Here is a 24098-nt window from a genome sequence, read left to right on the forward strand (position 1 = left end):
AATGCAAGTGATCATAAAATCATGTAAGTAATCGTTCATGACATAACTTGTGTGCTATCCTTTGAAGATCATGATAGCGGAAGATAGTATGTCATAAGCCAGGGGATGTGATAAACCCTGGGTTTAGGCCGGCAATGCCAATTGGCCCTAATAAATACAGTAAATTCATAACAGACTGAATATCCAATTCACTTTTTGATTTTTTTTATTGAACCCTTTCTCTCACACACAAACACACTCACACAAAAACTTTGGTAAGGTCAAAACACTGTACATGCACAATTTATGCAAAGGTGGTGTTGGCATGTTTGTCACACTGTGGAACGTGACTCACTTTGTAAAAAGGTAGATAGTGGTTTAAAGTACAGACAGAGAACACATTTTGCATTGCGCATTGCTCTTCTCAGCATATGCTGGCGTAAAGTTTCTATTGGCAACAAATCAATCACGAGCCTGCTAGGACTACCCAAGATAGCATGGGCATCTGTGGTTTACTCCGGTTTAGTGCTCTTCTGCGGGCATGACTTTGTCCAGGACGGTCTTGATGTGATCAATGGCGTCGCTCAGGTAGTTGCCAACATATGGGCGCACGTACTGTCCGTACGCACCCAGGGCGCTTGTACGGGCCTTGTCCACCAGAGGAGTAGCCTCCCCAGCCACACCGCTGCACAAAACATGGAACCCAACTTAGTCAAAATAGTCCAGCAGGTTCACTAGTCGAATAGTCACAATAATGCATTATTATTATTTATTAATCTCAAAGTGCTAGAGAGGTTAAAAGGTGAAAATAAAAAAGACTTGAGTGGAGAAACTTGTCTGATCAACTATCTTGTACATTGTTCTTTTATGGACGTGATCTAGTTTAGAAGTGTTAAAGTATATTGTGTTTTTTGTTGCAAACAATATGCAACTCTATGATGTGAGTAGACTGAGCTTGTACATTTACAGGTATAGTGGTGGACACTCACGTGATAATCTTGACGGCGCCCTGGACATGGGGGTTTGCCTGCAGCTGTTCGATGTAATCCTTGGCGGCCTGTCCGTGGGTGTTATCACCAACCTTCTCCACATAGGGCGCAGCGCGTGCCTGCATGTTGTTGTAGGCATTCAGCAGCCTCTTGTAGAATGTGGCCTTCAATGCCTCATACTTATCCACCAGCTCCTGGTCTGGAGCAGCGACATCACACAGGCTCAGAGAGACTGGTGCGGGCAGGATAGAAGAGGGATATATCCATGTTAATTTGGGAGCAAAGATACATTACACAATGAATGAATGAATTAATGAATGAATGAATGGATGGATGCAAATTCTGAATCATGAATCAATGCTATTTCTGTTGAATTATGGACCTAGGACTGACAACATGAAGGATTACTATTCAGTTGTCTCTGATAGTACATTCTGTCATCATCATTATCCTGACTTATATCAAGGGGATGCTAATTCAAGAGAATAATGTGTGTAGCATTGTGTGTCACTCAGTCACTCAGAAGGCTACTTGTACAAAGGCCACAGATAAACAGCCTTTTCAATCATGCAAAGAGGCAGACTGTGACACTTTTCCTAAAGCCTGTCAGTGTGTAATGCCTGTAAGTATATGCTACAATGTATGACTTGCGATGAAAATGCTACACTTACTCACTTTTATTCAAGTGTGATGCAGAGGAATTCTATGTGAGTTGATGATAGGCAATATACAAAAAGGTGCTTCTTCAGTGATAGTGATGTATTATAATTCTCTCCACTGCAAACTCAATGTTTCTTAGCTCTGTTCAAATGATTAAATCCATGCATGGTGACGATTTGATGAGTGCCCTTACCCTGCAGTGTCAGAATGAGTGCCAAGACGTACTTTCCGTTCATGTCTATAACAAGAAATTCAAAAATTACAATTACAATATCAAAATGATGAATGGGTCACTTAGAATCTATTAGGTTTAAAGAGCAATTCAATATTCTAGAAAAACGTATATTTACAAACTGAAACCAAAAGATCATAAGAGCGTTATGGATAGCACATTTGAGTAATGCACTATAAATGTGTATAGGTTTAGCTATCAATAGCTAAATAATGTATAAAGAGGAGATGTTACCTACTTTTAGATGTTAGGTGTACAGGTCCAAGAGTTGACAGTCTTCTCTGAAAGTGAGATGTCTGTAACTCGGCACTCGCTACAGGACGATGATATACAGGGGGGGACGGCTAACAAACGTCATCTAATGAGCATACACACACCTACACACGCATGCACGCACACGCACTCATGCACTGGTGACCCGTTGAGCATACACATAGTCACACAGATGTTCCAAGAATTAATCACTGTATGTTATGGAACACATGCACACATTTACCCAAAGTCCATTTCTCCTGAAATTCAGTATGTGGAAATATGACTTTGCAGTTATGCAATGTCACTTATAATGTACGTTTATCTATATCTGCTTGGCAATTCACATGGAGCCTTGATTGTGCATGAATTGGGTTTGTGCAAAAAGAAACGACACATCTTATATTAGATGAAATGACAGTATTGAGCATATTTTTGCTCATTCAGTTTCATTTGGTTTCGCTAAAACATTATAGCATTACTCGTGTCAGCCTCTGCTCTCTTGATAATTTTCCAGGACTGATGTGTAATAATGCCTGCTCAAAGTGTCATTGGGATCAGAGTCAAATGGCCCACCGGACGATGCAAGCTGTTCCCACAGAGTTCAGGGTCTGGCCTGACCAGATGGACCTACTAAACTCACACTGGATGTCTGGATGTCTGCCCTCAACTCTCACCCACACTCATACACATCTGTGGCCTCACCTCTCACATAGTGACACATACAGTGGAATGTGCTGTAGGATCCCGCTTGATCGCTATCGCAAAATATTACTTCTTAACGACTTAAACCCAAGCATCCCTCTTCTGTTCAGCTGTCTTCAGCAAAGATATTTGGTGAAGAGGGAAAAAGAGTGGGCCGAGTACAGAGCCAACCCCAGTAAAGTTTACTAAGTATAGATTGATTAATATTTAATTAAAAATGTTCATTCCCCCCTCCATCTCTGCTTCTGGCTTTATCCCACTATTTTATCATTCTTGAAACAAGTGAATGATTTTCTTTTAAAGAAAGTGAGATATTCAGACTAAAAATAACTAAATATACCATGACTTGTTAAAGTTATTTCAGGACGAGAGCACAGAAACAACTCTTCTCATATGGTCTGATTACAGCAAAAAAACTAATTTTGACGCACTGGAAAAAGGAGGAGGCTCCTGCATTTAAGCATTGGCTAAATGAAATGACTAGTACGCTTCATCTTGAGAGAATAAGGTATTTCCTGAGAAACAGGGAGAAACAATTTGATAAGGTTTGGTTGCCCCTTGTCCATTACTTGAGTAGAAACAATTCATAGACAGGATACCACTGATGTGGTTGACTGTACGACATTTTCTTTCAGATGTTTTCCATTTTTCAAATTACTATTTTATTCTATAGTATGCGCCTGCGGTGTCACTGAGCAGTATGGGTGGGAGGGTTGAGGTTTTTTTTCCTCTTTTTTTCCCTTGTATTTTTTCTTTCATTTTTTGTTTTCTATAAAAGTAAAATGTAATTCATATCACAATGTTTAATCTACAACAATTTATAATCTGTTCTCAATAAAAACCTATTTGACAAATACAAATGTAGATAAATAATACATTAAATAGATTACCTGCAATATATATATATATATATATATATATATATATATATATATATATATATATATATATTTTTTCTTAGCATGTTAGTCTGTGTGTCCATCTTTCTATTTTTTTGAATCATTCTCTACTTTTCTCTACTGTAATTGAGTTGATTGCAATCATCATCAACCTTTATTTCACCTTTTCTTTTCTATTTCAACCTTTATTTTCACCTTTTATCCTTTATTTCACATTGAGATTGAGAAACTTCATAATGACCCTAATTAATTTACAATGGTACTAAAAGGCAATTAGTTATTGCATAATAGTACAGTAATGTTTTTATGTTAACAGTGTAATCATGTTATGTCATGTATGTAGCTGAGTGGTGAAAATAAGTACTCACATTTTTTACTTAAAGCCTGGGTTAGTTCAGATTTTTGGACTTAAAGCTGTAGGAGTGTAGGAAATACTTGCCATTAATATAGTGGTTGCAAAGGTATTAATAGATTGCATGAGGTGAATATTAAGTAGTTCCGGTCATTTAGTTTAGTATGGGGGCCGAAAGTTGAACGAAAGTTACGCTATATGGTAGAAATAGGTCAACAATACAAATTACGCTGGTTTTGTGGATTAATTTATTTTTAATGAGTCCCCCAATGCCCCCCAACAAATGATCACTAGCAACTGTAATTAACAAATATCTTATATTCAAATGAATGTCTCTTCGATCACCATAAAAAAGAAAATTAGGTCCGCACACTGGAATAAGCTCCAAAGCTTAAAATGTATTGAGGTTCCTTACACCATAGTGGACATGACGTTTCGAGCCTCACAGCTCTTCATCAGTGTACGGACCTCATTTTCTTTTCGATTGTTTACCTCGGCCTGGCACCTGGCGTTTAGTTAGTGGATGTGCGTGCTCTATTGTGTTTTTCTCTTCGATCACCATAACATCACTGAGCATGCCCCACATATGCTTGTGCACGCATGTGTGATTTCAGTCCATGCGTGATATTTATCCAATATTTGTGTCAATTTAGCATAGATCAGATAGGTTGAGACATCAAAGCTCTCAATGTAGGAGTCCAGCAATGGATTTTATTGTTGCAGTATATTCAGTGGGATGTTAGAGAGACGATCACGGAGAACACGGACTCTGTCCCACAGCGAGCTGCTTGTGTTGTAAGCCCATTTCATGTAAGGGTCTGTCACTGGCTCAACGTGATCCATATAGTAAGTATTAGCATATCCCAGCACTGTGTCTCCTGCTGCCACAACTTGATCTGTGGCTGCCCTATGGAGATGAAAACAATGCACACTATGAGTACACTAAAAATCCTGAGTGTTTATTTACAAATGGTACATTAAAACGGAGGATTTTATACGGTAGGCATGTATAGGCAAGGGAACAACGACTACAGGAGAATTGGGAACTTTTGTGAAGTGATCTCATGGGAGAACTGGGTGCACTGTCAGTGGGCCATTTACAAATCTGTTTAACAAACAGATTATGGGCCCAGTTCTTCCAACAATCATCATTGAGTTTGCAGTGGAGAGAATTATAATACATCACTATCACTGAAGAAGCACCTTTTTGTATATTGCCTATCATCAACTCACATAGAATTCCTCTGCATCACACTTGAATAAAAGTGAGTAAGTGACTGAATAAAGTGTAGCATTTTCATCGCAAGTCATACATTGTAGCAAATACTTACAGGCATTACACACTGACAGGCTTTAGGAAAAGTGTCACAGTCTGCCTCTTTGCATGATTGAAACAAATAGTGCCCAGTTCTCTCACAAAGCTCACGTGCAAGCATCTGCATTTGTGCACGTGCGTTGATGTGTGCAAAGTTGCAAACACAAACCTATTTTACAGTGAATCTATGAAAGGTAACTGATTTTCACTACAGAGAGGTCTGAAATGAGGCCATGAAGGCGGAGGTTGTGTGTGTCCCGTACCTCGTCTTCTCCACCACCATCTGCAGTATTCCTGGAGAGACTGATTCCTCACTCACTGGAGCCGGTGTCTGGGCTAAAAGGGGCCCACATGCTGTGAGATTAAAGAGATACAGCCATGATGGGCCCACATCACACACACACACACACACACACACACACACACACACACACACACACACACACACACACACACACACACACACACACAGATAACATAGGACAAGAAACATGAAGAGAATTATACATCGGATTAGTTTAAACTATGAGACTCTTCTGAATGCACAAAACTGTCATTTAAGTAAATAAACTATTAGACTAATTATTACGTACATTGTATCAGCAAGAGGGCAACAATTATCAGTTTCTTCTGCATCTGCATATAAAAACAATAAATCCAAATAACAAAATAAACCACTTATTTATTATGCAATGTGGACCATTAACAATGCAAAACAGGACTTGTCCCCTAGATAGCACAAATACAACATATTCTCAACTAAAAACATATGGTCTAGGCAAACTCAATGATCAACAATTTGCAACTAAAAACGTTACCTAAAATGTTACATCAATTTACACAATGACTATCAACAAAGAACAAGCGAAGAAAATTAGAGCAGGCTTTTACCTTTACCTTGGCTTCAAGTTCTGAATGAGGTGAGTGTGCTATCAGGCTATAGTGACCACAACATCAGATGTGAGGCAATTCTACGTGTACATCACTGCCGAATGAATTAATTGTTTTTGTTTTTATGTGTTCCCTGACCGCAGGGGACTCAGGTCATCGAGTACAATGTCAAGTTAACATTATATAACTGTTCATCAGTCACTGGCAAAGAGATTTCCTTTACAGGCGTGTTGGGGAACTCATTCTTCTGGGCTTTCACCCACAATGTAATGTAGGTGTCACAGTAGCCCAGTTCAGGTGAAGAACTGTTTAAATGTTAAAAATGGCAACATGATCCTTATTATTATTTCTCTAAATCTGGTAACTTATCTTCATGAAGTGGTAAAATTCAGTAGGTTCAAACACACACACTTGCGCGCATGCCAGTATACTCCAATTTCACATATCGCTCATAGCATCATAGCTTATTTTGTTTTGGATGGACAGAGGTTGGCGAGGCAACTAGCATTTACCTTATTCTGTTGAATTTTGGACAGTTACTCCTCAGTCAATAACATCGTTATGTAGATTTTTTTTAAACAAGATTTGTTTTACAAAATGTTTAGATTTTTATTATCGTGAGAACGATGGCTTCCTTTTTCACATTGCAACTTTTCAGGACTACAAAGCCTGCAGTTTCTATTAGCTTGGATTCCCCATTGATGATGTCACTGGTTGTCCAAATGCACTTTGGTTCACATCTCAACCCATTTAGCACATCATGATATGTAAACAGGCCAGTCAAAGTCTGTGGGTCCTTTGAGCAATTTAGGTGATATGGGCTTTAGTGAAGACTGAAGGCGGGATGAAATAGATAAGCACTTTTAGCCTAACAAGCACTTTTTGTGTGGACAGAGTCCACCTACGTACAAATCAATTCAGTCTCTACAGTCCTTGCATGAAGAACAAAGTCATGTTGTCCTATAGCCAATTGATTCATTTCATCAGTTTCATTGAGAAAATGCCTGTTCAAAGAGGGCTATTCAAACTCAGTCTACATTATTGTCTTCATCTAAATGCACAGTCAAATCCAGAGCGAAAATTAGACTCACTTCTGGACTTGTCATTGATGTATTGTTGACAACACTACATATATTTGGATGAAAATTCACACTCACATAGGAACTGAATGGCTTCACGTGGATCTTTGACTCAATCTATGGATCTATTCTATGACGTATCCAAGATGCTTGACTCCAACATTGGGCAAGTTAGGATTCAGCCCCTTTGACTTACATTACAGACAGACAGACTGACTGACTGACTGACTGACTGACTGACTGACTGACTGACTGACTCTGCTGCTCCGCCCCTAGTGACATGCAGCAAATCCGCCGCTGGATCGGGATTTGAACCCACGACATGTTGTCAGGCTAGGTCCCCAGACAGATGAAACATTTTCAAAGATTTCATGTGTAAATTCATGTTTTTTGACATCAAGAAGAGCCTGTCAGCTCCCTTCACGGTTTTAGTGAAGGGAGGCCAAAGAGTCAAACCGACAATGCATTGCTTTGTTTTCAAGAGTCAGTAGCATAAGAACCCGAAAACCTACCACTTCTATACAGAATGCGATGAAGACTTTCTCATTCCAATGTGTTTGTCTTATAAGTAACGCCAGTGCCACTATTCCAAAGCCCCCTCAGATACAACATTTGGATGGGTAGATCATGTTGAGCTGGTCATTTTAAAAGTAGCTCTCAAATCAAGTGTGGGCACCCCTGTTTTACACCATCTAGCATTTTATTCATAACTCACTTTTTTCTATACATTTTACATATGTTGTCCAAATCTCACAAATCAATACAAAAGATCTCTAGACTCCATGTCATGAAAATAATATTCAATACATTGCCTTCCACGTGTAAAACCTCTATTATGCAGAGTTTTAGCCTAATATGACCTGGGGTGTGGTCGTGATCAAAATACACTGTTCCTGCATCCCATCGTGAATAAGATGACTGAGCAAGTACTTTGTGGCAGTTTCATTTGACATCTGAATCAAACTGATGAACTGACACCAGTATGATCATTATGATAGTTATGGTACAGTCTGCATCCTGCCCTCTGACCTCTGTCTCTGACTGCTCTCCTGTCAATCACATCAGGTTTGAGGAAATAGGACAGCTGATGGATCATTAACCGAAGATAAACAGTGACTTTAGCCCATGTCTTGTGAAATATGAGTAAAGCAGCCATGTTGGCACTTGCCCTTTGGTACAAACTATTGACACAAATAAACGACTAGCTAGTGATGGTGTTTGTGTAAGACTGTGGCTCTTTGTTTTTGGCCAGCTGCTTGAAAAGCGGCTGGACAACATGTTCACCTACCTCTACTAGCGACCATAGTTGCGACCTAGTGGAATCATTTTCATCATCCTCTAAGCCAATGGGAGACTTCCCCATAAAACCCATAGACAGCATAAAAACCATACTCTGAACGCCACAACGTGAAGCCGTGAGCTGAGGCAGAGGCTGCGGCACACAAACTGATTATAATGTTCATAAACGAGAGCTTGTTGCAGCTGTTGTTTAATAACTAATTATACATCCCTTTTAAATATGTTACCAACCACAGTAAAAACTTGTTTGTTTGATTAAACACGCTGGATGACAAGGCAAGAGATTCAGGGACTCATTGGAGTTTCTTTCTGATTTTTTAATTAACGTTGTGACAAAAACATACAACTCTGAATCTGAATTCCACACTATCAAATTAGCAATTCTGTGGTTATGGATATTAGGTCATATTATATTATGTCTTGCAGACTGTAAAGTCGTAACTTTACAGCAGTTACTCTCAGGTGTACAAAGTGTTCCAAAGGAAACTTCAAAACTGACAGAAATATCTGGTCAATGAGGGAAAATGCCTGGTCCTCATGAGTCGTGACCTGCATGGAGCTACTGAGGTAACCACTTGTTTATTTTATGCAGATCTACAAGCTCACAACACATTGTGAGCTTTTCCCATGTCCAAAATAGGGGAGACATGTCCAAAATGGGAATGCCAGGTTCAAAGGGGCCAAGGGCTTACTATAATATTCTATCAATCTTATCGTATTTACAACTTAAAACTAAGATATGGAGGTCTGAACTGGAGGAACACATGACACCTATTAACTATTACTGCAGAGTCTCCATTTCTACTGACTTAAATATTAAATTACATATGCATACATACGTGCTGAATTCCACACAATTCTGTGGTTATGGATATTAGGTCATATTATATTATGTCTTGCAGGCTGTAAATCATAACTTTACAGCAGTTACTCTCAGGTGTACAAAGTGATCCAAAGGAAACTTCAAAACTGACACAGAAATATCTGGTCAATGAGGGGAAATGAGTCATGACCAGCCTGGAGCTACTACAGTTATAGTTAAACTTTAATAGCAGATCTACAAGCTCATAACACATTGCGAGCTTTTTTATTTTTTTTCCCATGCCCAAAATAGGGGAGACATGTCCATGGGATGCCAGGTTCAAAGGACTTACTATGATATTGTATCATATTCACACATAAAACCAAGATGACACCTATTAGCTATTACTGCCGAGTCTCCATTTCTACTGGCTTAAATATAAAATTACATGTGCTTTTTTCACATATCTAAAGCCTTCTTGACATCTTTTCTTGAAATTAACATTAACATTTTACCCAATAATTTAAGTCGAAATCTTCACTAGACCATTTTTAAGGCAGTTATGGCAACTTGAATTATAATTGAAGTTGCCTTAGATTTTCCCTTTATTAAATCAGTTACATTTAAATGCTTCATAACTTGACATTTAAATGTGCCCAACCATGAAATGATGTAGCATCATTGACAGTAGTATTGTCAAACATAAAGAACATTAATTTACATTGAACCTTGAAATATTTTGTGGCCTTGTTGTTTTACCTTCATTTTCTTTTTCTTTGTTTATGAAGAACTACTGATCCAACTCACTATCCAACCAGGAAAAGCATCAAGACACAGATATAAAAAAGTATTTATTGTTTTATTGCACTTCACATTGTTTCACATTCATGCATTTAAAAAAATTACATATTTTTTAAGGGTGTCTTCACAGAAGGGGGACAAACTCCAGTCTTTGGTCTTGGTGGTCAATGTGGAAGTTTGGTGTGGCAGCATGGGAGTTCAGGTAAGGTAAGGACGAGAGGTCAGCATACTACTTCGCTCCTACAGAATTCTTCACCTTGTTAAACGTGTCAGTGAACCAATTCCTGACAAGAAAAGGGAACATACATATAGTTATAAAAGGGTGTTGCCCTGTTGTGTGTTTTTTTTTCTTTATATAAATATCTGTGTACCCACCTGATTTCTGTTGCCGTTTCGCTGGTGTGGATATTTTCGAATGCCACCTTGGTCTTATCAGCCAGATTCGTGGAAAACTCAGTCACTGAGGCACCAAAATCAGCTAGACGCTGCTCAACTGTCTTCTCTTCGGCATCCTGGGCTCCTGTGAGGATAGGAATAAACAACTTTATTCAAGATTAAAGGGACGATTAAAAATAAATGGAAATAACCTCTTTTTTTAACCCCTTTTTTGGGGTTTCTCATACAATTTTTCCATGTATATCCTAGGCATTTTTGTCAATAAAACCCTCGGTCAATCAAGGTTGGTTCAGCCTAATGAAACAATACACAGAGATGGGGAGACACATTTTAAAACAATTAAGGATCAATACCTGTATGTGCGGCAAAAGCCAGCAGCAGCACGGTAATAGCAAGGAACAGCTTCATCTTCACTGTGCTGTAGAGACAATAATTGTGGGATTACAAACTGGGCATGAAACTTTGGGTTTGCAAACAGCGCCCCCGTGCGTCAGGCCGTCAGCACTGGTAGCTTTTATGAACAGTTTAGGGTCCATTTGCGGCATAAACATTTCCCAACATGCATAGTTACAAACGGTAAGTGTGTTTAACGCAGCCTCTGTAAACATATCAAGGAATGAACTACGTAGGTACATCTAATCTATGTCAACGTCTTGTTTCCATGAGGATTTTCTCAACATTAATTTATTTGGGTAACTAATTCATTGCTTTAGATTATTATTATTATTATCTTTTTTTTTTTAATTTAAACATGTCGGTCTGCTATATGTCGAGTGCATTTTGTTGGTATAATGAATGTTGTTATGCAATAATGTGAATCTCTAAGTGCAGAAGAAATAGCTGGGTCTGTGTCCGGCTGAAAAAAGCAATGATGACACGAGGGCATGTTTTGTAGAAATAGCATATGAAGAACAGCAAATCTTACCTGGTGTTCAGTCTCAGAGAAAAGTACAACGATTGTGTTTGAGCGTTTAACAGTGCTGCTCTTTATAGGCCGTTCGTTTCTAGGAAAGCAGTGACGTGACGCAGCCAAACAATGTTGACCCCCACCGACCTCTCCAATTTGTTTAGATGCGAATAGGTCTAACCAAAGTCTAAACACTCTGCTAACAACACTGATTATTATAACGTGATCATGGAGTAGGCTATACAATACTATATGTTTGTGTCTGTTCATCAAATTGCCTTTTCTTTGATATATCAATTCTTATTTATCTGACCCCCCCCCCCCCCCTTTTCCCCTCACTGTATATGTTTCTTTTCCCTTTTTACCTCCTTTATGATGAATTCCTGTTCTGTTCTTTGACTATATAGTAGTGTCTATCTGTACGTCTCTAAATGTTTTGATGAATTGAACATGGTGGACCCTCTTGTAAACAAGAGTAATGCTTAATTGGGTCGTCCACTCACAGTTAACAGTCTTTGTATTGAGTTTGTGCTTGAAATGTACTGTAATTCTGCAAACTGTTAATAAATATTTCAATCAATCAATCATCTAGATGATTATAGGTGAAAAGGAAAAGTTATTTGGAACAACACGAAGCTCAGAGTCCAGCCCAGCTAGGCGTAACCTACACTGGTGAACCTTATACACCAGTGGTCAATATGAATTATCAGACATTATTTATCTGTTGACCCCTTTGGACCTGAAGTGCAGCACTGGCAGTTATTGAAGGTGTTAAAGGATCACTTCACCACTTTTCAACCTATCTTCATATAATAGGTCCTCACTAATAATCATGATAAAATGGCACGATTTTTTTCTACTTGGTCTGTGTCTCATAGGAGGGCTGTGGGCAGTTCAGAAACCGTCTTCCAGTGACATCATCGATGGGGAATCCAAGCTAATAGAAACTGCAGGCTTTCTAGTCCTGAAAAGTTGCAATGCGAAAATGGAAGCCATCGTTCTCACGATAATGAAAATCTAAACATTTTTGTAAAAAAAATCTTGTTTAACAAAAAATCTGCCTAATGATGATGTCACTGGAAGACGGTTTCTAAACTGCCCACAGCCCTCCTATGAGACACAGACTGAGTAGAAAAAATCGTGCCATTTTATCATGATTATCAGTGAGTATTATATGAATAGGTTGAAGATAGTGGTGAAGTGGTCCTTTTGTCATGTAATCCACCTAGGATTACATGCACACTGCACAAACATGGGGTTAAATTCGTTCTGCTGTTATATGCCTCCAAAATGTGGAATGGTCACTAACAGCAATCAAAAAGTGTGCTTCCCTACCATCCTTCAAAACTGCCATAAAGTAGCCCACTGTACCTGTCTGCAATCTGAGTTGCTCCCTGCTCTGTATATTATATATCATAGGCCTATATCAATATGATCGATGGGGTGATACTAGATAGCACCAATACAATTATGTTTAATTTAATTAATTTATCCATGAATAGGCCTATAACCGTTCAGTCAATGAAGTCTCTTCACCACCGAGGATGAAATAATCCAGATTTTGTACAATTCCTCACCTGTGCTGTAGGTAGGCCTATAGTTCTTACCTCTTCAATGAACATCAGTGCTTTTATTAGCAGTGTACTTAAATGCCTTGCATTTATCACTATTTAAAGGTTAATTACCGGTAATTATTTTGTCTCATATTTGAGACTCTGCTTACAGCTAGCACTGATTGCTTATTGCTTTTCACTATTCCATGGGGCGATTTGATTTCACAATGTAGTTATCTAAGGCTAAATTAAATTATGCACACACAGATAAGGGACCTTCCTCTACATAGACTGTAGAGTGTATGAAGTGTGTCCACAATCACATAAGTTACATAACACACTCACAAACATACGACAGGTCTCCCATAGTGATTTTTCAATTATCTTTTCAGAGAAAAGTGAGATAAAAACGAGGACAGAGCTATTATCCAAAATACAACACGCTATGCCAACATGTCAGTCACAGGGAATCACATTACAGTAAGCAAGAATAAACAACACAGGGTAATACATAAAAGACATAGAAATGCCGGTAGTCATCAAGGATCATAAGTAAGCTAAGAACCTAACATCCGTCTAACAGTACAATATATGTACAATGAAGCTACACAATAGAACAGTGCTGTGTGCTATGTAGGCCTACTTTGTTTGTTTGAGAACATGCTCCGTCAATCACACAGTCATACAATTTCCTTTTACAAAAACAATGGCTCAGCCAACATTTGACAACAAACATGTCCTAATTTATTCATTAGTAATGTATTTTTCTTGCAACATTGCAGCCCTCCTCCCTCGCTATCTCTCAATCAGATCTGTGGGGTTTGATTGGCTGTGTATGGTGCATATGTTATCTGTAAACTCTGATTAAAATGTTAAGCTCTTAATCAAAATTTCCAGTCCAGCAAAGACCTCAGCAGGCTCCTTCCTTTGTCTGCACTTATGCCTATCCTATTCAATGCATCAATAGTAGATTCATCTTGGCACTTATCCACAACAGACATTTTGCCTTTTATCCTAATTTATGATGACTGTCATGTTTATAGTAATCCGAAAAATAGAGGAAATGAGTCAGACAGAACAGCATGTGGTCTGTCTTGTAAGGCTGCACACAGCAGAGGGGTGCAGGTCAGTAAAGTAAAGTTGTTTGAACTGAAGTTACCTCTTATTACAACAACAGGGTGAGATGAGGCCATTTTGTCTATTTGAGCTGGGAACAGACAAAATCGTTTCATTTCCCAATATTTTTTTATTCACACCTGAGTCTATCCAGTGCTCATTGGTAAGTGCACAGCCCTACAGTTAGAGGCTGTTGATGATGCATACATGTTCGTCATTGAGCTGCATGAGGATCACACCACTTGTCACTCTCACGTTAACTTGGGAAGCATCGCAATCTGCATTTTCTTTGTCCACAGGAGATGAGAAGGACAGTTGAGTGGCATAGGGATTTTAGACATTAGCATGTGTACACATAAGCTCCTCTTGAATAGTAATATGGGATGATGTCGCGCCTATGGGGTGTGAAAGTACATGTAATTACCTGCACCCAATTCACAATAACAAGCTTAAAAAGCTGTTTTTGTCTTTGCCAAGGCTGGAGGCCCCTGTGGTGATGAATTGCATGTCAGCTTTGGAGGAGGAGGGGGGAGGGTTATAGAAGGTAATCTCTGCAGGGGTGTCTTTTTAGGGGTTACTAGCGGTTGTGGGCTGCTAGCCTGCTGTGACTTTTGCCTTTTGGAGTTGAGTTGGAGACACCCTAGGCCTAGGGTGTCTCCAACTCAACTCCAAAAGGGCCACCAGACTATGCATAATGCAGACTGGTAAAATGCCTGCGGTGTTCCTGTTTTCACTAAGGCCAAATCTGTGGAGCAGTGGAGTCTTTTTTGCAGAGTTGCAGAGATAAACAGTGTTTTTCACCTAAGAAGTAGGAACAAAGCAGAAACCATCGCTTAGTCACCTGTTTGGTCCTTAACTTTGCATGCAATGACATTTAGCACAAATTACAACATATAAACACTAGATGATGAGTCTTTCCCACTGCAGTGGGAGGCAGTGATTTACACAAAACAATCTGAAGGCTGGTGGAAAAGTAATTGTCTACAGCAGCATATCCACATTTCCTCACCTTTTGATCACATGTACCAGATTTGACAGTAAAATAATATCATGGTTTGCAGATTGACTAGATACATTTGCTACTCCTATGTGTAAGACAATTCTTGTTTATTGAAATGTCTTCTTACAAAAAGACAACACAGCTGCCTCATTACACAGCGACCGAGGACAAGAGTGTATATGGGGTCAGAGGAGGAAAGTGAAACAAGAGACAAATGGTGTCCCCTGCTGGTCTTCACTACACTTTTTTTTCCTTTTTCTCTTTTCTTTCTCCAGGGACTATTGCTGTTTAGACCAGTGGTCCTCGAACTTTTCCATGTCAGGGACCCCCCATGTATTTGACCACAGAAGAACCCCCTGCTCCCTGTCCACTCACTTGAGAAGCACTCAGCTCGGTGAAGCTGTAAAAGCTGAATCTCCCCCATGGGATGAAATAGTATATTTAATTATTATAGGTTCAAAGTAGCTGGCTATGACAGCAAATGCACAATTATCTTGTTTTTTTGCCAGCTATAATTATTTGTGTACATACATTTACTTGTCTTGATTTATGTTTGTTTTGTTTCATTTTTGCTTTGTTTTCTCATTCCAATAAAGCCCATTTGAATTGAAAAACTAAATAAAGTGTTTTTGAACCATCTTCCATGCGTACTGTCCTTTAAAATGCAGTTATCTCTATGTGCATGTACTTGCACAATTCTGCATACATTAATGTCTCCCATTTTATACCCTTCTATATGCATGCATGTAAGGTGAAACTAAGGTTAATGGAACTAATCGATTCATTCTTTTATAAAACACAATAGATTTTCAAAAATATCGAAAATAGCAGATCTACAAGCTCATTTTTGCATTACACCATTGTACAACAAAATATTAAATAGGGGTTAAGTGCAGACTAATCGATTTAGTTGATTATTGAAAAAATATATATACATATATTAGAACTTTTTCATGTTGATTCCTTGGTGTATATTTTTTAACTGCACATCTTCATTATTTGATTAATCAAAAAAGTAATCAATAGAATAATTGCTTAGTAAATAATCGTTAGTTGCAGCCTTACATGCATGCGTGCACTTTTGCTTTCTGGGTTTTTACTTTTTCATTTAGGTGTGTCTTCAACATAGGACATAACATTCAAAGCCTGCAGCGATCAAAAGAGTGGAATGTGGGTGCAAGAGGGCGGTTGCAAGTTAAGACAAGATCGAGTGGCAGTGGAATAAAACAGAGATGGAGACAGGGAGAGAGAGGGAGATGTTTACAGATTAGAACGTGGGGGTGTAACAGAGGTCTAGGCAAAATTACTTTATGTAAGTCTTTAGTCTCATGCATCATTTTCCAGTTAAGAACATCTCACAGAAAGTACTAAATGATACTTCTGGACATTTCACCCTAAAGTTTTGTCTACTACTTAGAAAAATGGCTAAAGAATAGAGCAAAGCCTTTGTACACCAACCATTATTGAAACTGGAATCCCATCTTAAATAATAGATCACTCTTAAATGTTTGATTAGAGAAACAGACACTGACCTGTTTTTGTAGGTAATTTTATTTATTCACTCAGTGCTGTTTAGCACACTGCACCCTATGCAGTAATAGATGGATAGTGACATGGTGGACATGTTACATCAGGTCAGAATGGAACACATACAATCAGCATTAATGCTTGTTTACTGATTGTCAATAAAAGTCACAGTATATTACGCTTGTTTCCTTGAATCATGACAAATATAAAGCACAACATAGCAGGTGTAAATACAGAGCCAATACAGCAAGGCACCTCGTGGTTCAATATCACTTCTAGACACTTACATACAATGTGCTGACTAGTTGACAACATTCAGTGCATTGAAATTCAATTACAAAATTGCACATCATCTATATTGAGCTCTAACACAAAGTACAGTTTCTGAATGTCAAAACAAATGACACAGATTAGCTGCACAGTGTATGGGGGGTGCGGTGTGGAGGAGTAGACAAGCAAAGCAGATTAAACACTGGTTTTACTGTTTACGTAAGAAAGCCTGTTATCAATTCAATCTTTATTGCAGACTCAGGGGAATCCATATCACAGTACAAAACAACAATAAAAAAAAGATTATCGAATATGAGGCGTTGTTTTTGGTGATATGGCGATATGGTCAGGAAAGAGTGATAACAGTGATGAAACAGAAGACTTCCCATGTTCCCCTCATGCTTTGTGAAAATTTGTCATGCAATATACAGCTTTGAATTTTTTTACAAGCACCATGCCCCATGACACTTTTGCCAAAGCTTATAGCCATTAGCTTTCCTCCTTACTCCTCTCTTTTCTGGTTTAAGGTAGTGCTCCACACACATTGCCCCTTCCCGCTAAAAATGGCGGACCACCAACTAGCCACAAACCCTTTGAAAAACCCAAGTCTCTGTGTGTTTTAAGCAGTGCTCTCCTTGACCTGGTCCATGACAGTCTGGACATGCTCACGGATCTTGCTGGCGTAGGGGGAGAGCAACGCGGTCAGCTCATCAATCTTGGTCTCCAAGACGGTGCGCAGGTCCTGGGCAGTGGACTCCAGCTGACCCTTCAGGACATCGGCCTGGGTCTCCAGTTGCTGACCCAGGCCTTCAGCCTGGTTCTTCAACAGAGCTGTGATGCTGCCCAGCTTCTCAACGGCGCTCTCTTGGGCCTGGTTGACAATGGGCTCCACGCGCTCCTTGACCATGTCCATGTTCTGAGAGGCGCGGGACTGCACCTCGCCCAGGTAAGTGGTCACAGTGCTGGATAGAGGAAGATGACATAAGTAAGAGGTTAGGTCACAGACCATGAGAGAAACTCCTCCAGAATACTACCATCCATATGGGTAGCTTATATTGGTTATGAAAATCAAGTTAAGCAAAAACAAAAACTAGGATTATAGGGCTTTTTATGAGTGGCACCACAAAATGTCTGCCACTCAAAAAAAGCCAATGCATTTTTCCCATTGTGATTTATTTATTTAATATTTCAATTACTTTTAATCAAGCCATCCAGGGTCTTGACCATGAAACCTTTGATTCTGTGAAAAACATTTTGACTATTTAATTATGCCTATGTATATAATGTTATTATATTTAATAAATACCCTTTGTCGTCGTCCCCCCCCCCCACAGAATCAAAGGTTTTATGGTCACGAAACTCACGATTCACCAGGTCCCTAGATGGCTTCATTTTCTAGGCTTAAAATAATTTATATAAATATTTTTAGAAATCTCTATGGGATGCTATGCCTATATGGGCCTGCTGCGGTTTGACTTACTTGCGGATCTCCTCGCTGTCCTTGTTCAGGCGCTTCTTCAGCTTGCGGGTGTAGGTGTTGACACTGTTGCGGACATTGTCTGTGTTCTGGTCCACCATGGCCTTGAGCTCACCCAGGTACTGGGTGCTGCGCTCCTTGGCCTCCATCATGTCATTCTGCAGTCTGTCGGCCAGCAGCTGGAAGTCCTGGCCTAGCTGCCCGGTGCTGTCCTTGGCGAAGGGGGCCAGCTTGGCCTCCACATCAGTCCTGTACGTGTTCAGCTCTGCCATGGTGTCTGCAATCAGGGTGCTGGGAAAGCAGAGGTATAAGAGGACAAACGAGGAGGATATAATGGACAACATTTAAGCATGGGAGTGGAACATAGGGCCAAGGAGGAAAAGGGTTGTTATGGGGAGATCATAGAAGATTCCGTTCTGGATGGCTGAAGACAGTGTCTAATTTTTTTTTAAAAGTACAAATGAGAGTCTATCACTCACTCCAGTTCTCTGGTGAACTGAGAGGCCTTGATGGTCTCCAGCGCTTCATCAGCCTTGGTGGTGAGGTCATTCACAAACTGCCAGAAGCGATCCACACTCTCCTCGAGGCGGACTGGAGAAGCATCAACCTGCCGCACAGCACGAGCATTGCAGCCTAAGGAAAAATGTACATAGAAATGTTCACTGCGTGTTCACACAGTAAGCTTAAAACAAGATAGCAGATGCGTACATATATAGAATTGACAATTGGACCAAAAAGAACACTTTTACAAACCAATTTAACCAACCACCAAAATAGACTTACCAGTGATGACTGCCAGGGCAAGGATCAGAGCTACAGCCTTCATAGTTGCTTGACAGATAGGTATACTACACCTAGAAAATAAATACGGTAGTTAACATTTTTGACTATAGGTGACTATAGTCTACCTAACACAAAAAACAAAATTAAATGAAATAAATTTGAGAAAGGCGATAAAGATATATATTCTATATTTAAAAAAGTATAACAATAATTCAAAATGTAGCATTAGACGATTTCCCAGATGCCATTTGCACTGCAATCTCACAATAGTAGCCTATAGGCTAGTCTAATAGTAAATAAATAATAATATTTTGTTTTAAACAAAGCACAAATTAAGATAGCCTATAGTCCTAATCCTCCAAGAGAAAATAGGATTGAGTAACGAAATGGAAAATTGCATTCGAAGCTGGCACTATAGTGAGGTTAACTATGCTGTTTCTCTCACCTGAGAAGTAGGCTAGTTTCCTCCGTGCAGTACGGACAGATGCCAAGGGTTTTTATAGCGTCCCAGATGGTGATGCGGTGCGCACGTCGCATGGGGGGGAGTTCCTCATCGCGCGAGTGTATCTGTGTGTGTGCGTGCGTGCATGAGGTGATGATTATGTATGTGAAAGCTCATGGTTCCTTCCACGCTATGTGCCACCGCGACCGCGTCCGAAGTACTCACATATTTGCACGTTCATCACGATTGAGCAACGTGCCTGTCAATGCAAATAAACAGCACGGATGTTGACAAAACTTAACAAGACAGTGCTTCACTCGAATACAGGTCCAGTGCACACCTAACCTTGTGTTCACCTCGCCGTTCCCCCCCACACAAAAATAAAATAAAAACACAAATAAAAATAAAGAATAAATGTATGCTTTATAAAAGAGAATATTACATTATTATTTTTAGCATTTGTAGAAATAGGCCTACTGTAGACAGGTAGCCTATATTCGGCCTAGGGATTACAACATATATGTATTTGGTCCCTCGTTTGTAAAATAAATGCTCATGCAATTAAGTCAAATATATACCTGCCTAGAATGAAGGTGCCCAGAAATACCAGGTGCCCCATTACCCTAAAAAGGCTCAAATAGGATATGCCTACTATTCTCAAATCAAAGCAGTTTTCTTTTTTATGCCCTCTTTATAATCGATTATAAATCAACTGATGCCATATACAAATGATTCGTTTTGCATTTCAATCCCATTTCCTACACTCTCTCTGCCTAACATAATACAGGGAAAAGTTAAGAGGTGATTTTAGACCATTATTGAAACTCAAAGCCCATCTTAAATAATACATCACTTTTAAATGTGATGTATTAATGCTTATGCAATTAAATCAAATATATACTAGCCTAGAATGAAGGTGCCCAGAAATACCAGGTGCCGCATTACCCTAAAAAGGCTCAATATACCATTAACAGTCCCAAAAAATAGGATATGCCTACTATTCTCAAATCAAAGCAGTTTTCTTTTTTATGCCCTCTTTATAATCGATTATAAATCAACTGATGCCATATACAAATGATTCGTTTTGCATTTCAATCCCATTTCCTCCACTCTCTCTGCCTAACATAATACAGGGAAAAGTTAAGAGGTGATTTTAGACCATTATTGAAACTCAAAGCCCATCTTAAATAATACATCACTTTTAAATGTGATGTATTAATGCTTATGCAATTAAATCAAATATATACTAGCCTAGAATGAAGGTGCCCAGAAATACCAGGTGCCCCATTACCCTAAAAAGGCTCAATATACCATTAACAGTCCCAAAAAATAGGATATGCCTACTATTCTCAAATCAAAGCATTTTCTTTTTTATGCCCTCTTTATAATCGATTATAAATCAACTGATGCCATATACAAATGATTCGTTTTGCATTTCAATCCCATTTCCTCCACTCTCTCTGCCTAACATAATACAGGGAAAAGTTAAGAGGTGATTTTAGACCATTATTGAAACTCAAAGCCCATCTTAAATAATACATCACTTTTAAATGTTTGTTCAGAGAATCAGACACTGACAGAAGACCTCTTTTTTGTGTGCCATTTTATTTATTCACTGAATGCTGTTTAGTACACTGCATCCTATGCAGTCAGTCGAACACATAGATGGGCAGCGTACCATGGCGAGTGACAGTGGGCATGTTACATGTGAAACAGGTCAGAATACAACACAGACATCTACTGCTCACTTACCGATTGTCAAGAAAGTCGCATAATACACTTGTTATTGCACTTACATACTGACAAATATAAAACACAACATGGTGTAAATACAGATCCAATACGGCAAGGCACTGTTTACATAAGAAAGCTATTATTGTTTTTTTGGTAATCAGGGGAGATGCATGGCCAAGAAAGACTGATAACAGTGATCAAATAGAATATCATCAGCTCCTTCTTAATCAAAACCCCTAAAATGCCCACATAAATGAATACATGATCAGTAACTCTTAAAACGTAATTTATGCTTCAGTGAAAAAGTGTTTGTCGCTCTGCAAAAGGTTGACTCTCACACTGAAGCATAAATTAGCTTTTAGCTCTCCTTCTTTCTCCTCTGGGATTTAAGGTAGTCAGTGCTCCACATTGCCGTTTCCTGCTAGAGGACCACCAACTATCCACAAACCCTTTGAAAACCCCAAGTCTCTGTGTCTATTTTTTAAGCAGTGCTGTCCTTGACCTTGTCCACAACGGTCTGGACATGCTCACGGATCTTGGTGGCATATGGGGAGAGCATCTGGTTCAGCTCATCGATCTTGGTCTCCAAGGCGGTGCGCATGTCCTGGGCAGTGGACTCCAGCTGTTCCCTCAGGCTTTCTGCCTGGGTCTCCAGCTGCTGACTCAGGCCTTCAGCCTGGTTCTGCAACAGAACTGTGAAGGTGCTCAGCTTCTCAGAGGCGGTCTCATGAACCTGGCTGACGTAGGGCTCCACGTTCTCTCTAACCATGTCAATGTTCTGGGAGGTGCGGGACTGGATCTCACCCAGGTAAGTGGCCACAGTACTGGAAGGGAAAGATAACATAAGTGAGAGGTTAGGTCAGAGAGCAAGAGAAACGGCAAAGGATGTTATCAGCTTAGTTTGGTTATAAAAACCAAATTAAGAAAAAAATGAAAACTAAAAATGTCTGCGGTTCGACTTACTTGCGGATCTCCTCGCTGTCCTTGTTCAGGCGTTTCTTCAGCTTGCGGGTGTAGGTGTTGACACGGGTGCGGACATCGTCAGTGTTCTGGTCCATCATGGCCTTGAGCTCACCCAGATACTGGGTGCTGCGATCCTTGGCGTCCAACATGTCCTTTTGCAGTCTGTCGGCCAGCAGCTGGAGGTCCTGGCCGATCTGCCCGGCGGTGTCCTGGGTGTAGGGGGCCAGCTTGGCCTCCACGTCATCTTTGTAGGTGTTCAGCTCTGCCATGGTGTCTGCAATCAGGGTCCTGCATGGGGAAGCAGAGGTAAGAGAAGGTCAGGACAAATGAGGAGGATGGATATAGACACATTTTAAGCATGGGAGTAGAACACAGGATAGCTAAAGGAAGCCTATAAGAGGGTGGTTATGGGGCAAAGATCAAAGACAGTATTTACATGTTCTACAGAACGGTAGACAGTCAGTTCCTAATTCAAATAAAAAATGTAACAACTCTTGCTCATTTGAGACATGTGGCCACAGTGTGACAGTATATCACTCACTCCAATTCTCTGCTGATGGCTGAGGCTCTGATGTTCTCCAGCACTCCATCAGCCTGGCCGCTGAGCTCGTTCACATACTGCCAGAAGCGATCCACACTCTCCTCCCAGCGGACTGGAGAGGCCTCAACATCTCGCACAGCACGAGCATTGCAGCCTATGAAGAAATTGATTGATAGTTTGTAGAACAAATTAAACCAAGATAGTGAAAGTGGATATACATGCATGCATTACTGATAATTGGTCCAAAATAAACACTATTCAAACCAGTTGAATCAACCATTAGGCTAGTGTAAACAAAGAGGATCTGTACTTTTATTGTGTTATCATTTTAGCCTTTACCTTTGTGCTGTTTACATTTCTGACTAATAAAGTAATCAATGCTTACCAGTAATGACTGCCAGAGCAAGGATCAGAGCTACTGCAGCCTTCATGGTGCTTGTTTTTGACTGGGAAGTAGCCTATACACCTAGAAAAAAGAAAGAGGGGAAACGGTGTAAAACAGCTATTCATGATTGAATTAATACGGTTGGCTAATTGCACAATTTGGCTTTAAACGCTTTTTACTAAAACATTGTAAAATACAATTTGCACTGCATAAAAATACATTGATGAAACGCAGCAAAGAGAAAACGTAATTTGAAGAAGTTAGTGTTAGTTAAGTTTTCCATTGCTGCTAAAGTTTCACTCACCTGAGAGAAGTTGTTGTTTTGGTCCGTGCTGTTGTTAGTGTTGTAGGGACAGACGCCAAAGCTTTTTATAGTGTCCCAGGCTATGGTCCCAGGTGGCGATGTGGTGCGCGCGTCGCGGGGGGGAGGGGGTGTTCCCCATGCAATCACCATACTACTACCACCACGTATGGTGTTTGTGTGCGCATGCATGTGCATGTGCATGTGCATGAGTCAATGCTGATTTGTATGTGAAAGCTCATGGTTCCTTCCACGCCAATGTGCCACCGCGGTCGCGTCCGAAGTACTCACATTATTTGCATGTTAATCATGATTGAGCAACGTGCGTCCCTGGTGACTAAAAGGTAAACGTTGCTGTTGCTTACACTTATGAGTAGCCTATGGCTGACCAATGATGAATTGTTGTAGCCTGTGTTATCAGGTAGCCTATATTGATTAATTGATTGGT

General features: G+C 39.8%; 3 protein-coding genes and 1 long non-coding RNA gene across 4 annotated transcripts; all 4 read right to left on the bottom strand.

Annotated features, from left to right (window-relative positions):
* Positions 1-216: 216 nt before the first annotated feature.
* apoa2 (apolipoprotein A-II) lies at positions 217-2176 on the bottom strand. Its single transcript, XM_079503173.1, has 4 exons — positions 2099-2176; positions 1822-1866; positions 969-1200; positions 217-664 (listed from the first exon to the last, which is right to left on the bottom strand). Exons 2-4 carry the CDS (start codon positions 1862-1864, stop codon positions 502-504), a joined length of 438 nt encoding a protein of 145 aa, XP_079359299.1. The 5' UTR covers positions 1865-1866; positions 2099-2176; the 3' UTR covers positions 217-501.
* A 2175-nt stretch (positions 2177-4351) lies between these two features.
* LOC306924490 lies at positions 4352-6358 on the bottom strand. The gene is made up of 4 exons (XR_013790168.1): positions 6275-6358; positions 5977-6019; positions 5647-5737; positions 4352-4975 (listed from the first exon to the last, which is right to left on the bottom strand). It is a non-coding gene; the product is annotated as an uncharacterized lncRNA (long non-coding RNA).
* Positions 6359-10292: 3934 nt separating this feature from the next.
* On the bottom strand, positions 10293-11627 carry apoc1 (apolipoprotein C-I). The gene is made up of 4 exons (XM_079504720.1): positions 11577-11627; positions 11005-11069; positions 10631-10775; positions 10293-10539 (listed from the first exon to the last, which is right to left on the bottom strand). Exons 2-4 carry the CDS (start codon positions 11057-11059, stop codon positions 10485-10487), a joined length of 255 nt encoding a protein of 84 aa, XP_079360846.1. The 5' UTR covers positions 11060-11069; positions 11577-11627; the 3' UTR covers positions 10293-10484.
* A 5699-nt stretch (positions 11628-17326) lies between these two features.
* Positions 17327-23430, bottom strand: apoeb (apolipoprotein Eb). The gene is made up of 9 exons (XM_079503748.1): positions 23350-23430; positions 22965-23118; positions 22424-22711; positions 21945-22284; positions 19730-19851; positions 19285-19355; positions 18981-19134; positions 18505-18792; positions 17327-17986 (listed from the first exon to the last, which is right to left on the bottom strand). The coding sequence occupies exons 1-9, from the start codon at positions 23393-23395 to the stop codon at positions 17644-17646; spliced, it is 1806 nt and encodes a 601-aa protein (XP_079359874.1). The 5' UTR covers positions 23396-23430; the 3' UTR covers positions 17327-17643.
* Between the last annotated feature and the right edge of the window lie 668 nt (positions 23431-24098).

The sequence above is a fragment of the Electrona antarctica genome (genome assembly GCF_951216825.1).
Source record: "Electrona antarctica genome assembly, chromosome: 6".
Classification (NCBI taxonomy): Eukaryota; Metazoa; Chordata; class Actinopteri; order Myctophiformes; family Myctophidae; genus Electrona; species Electrona antarctica.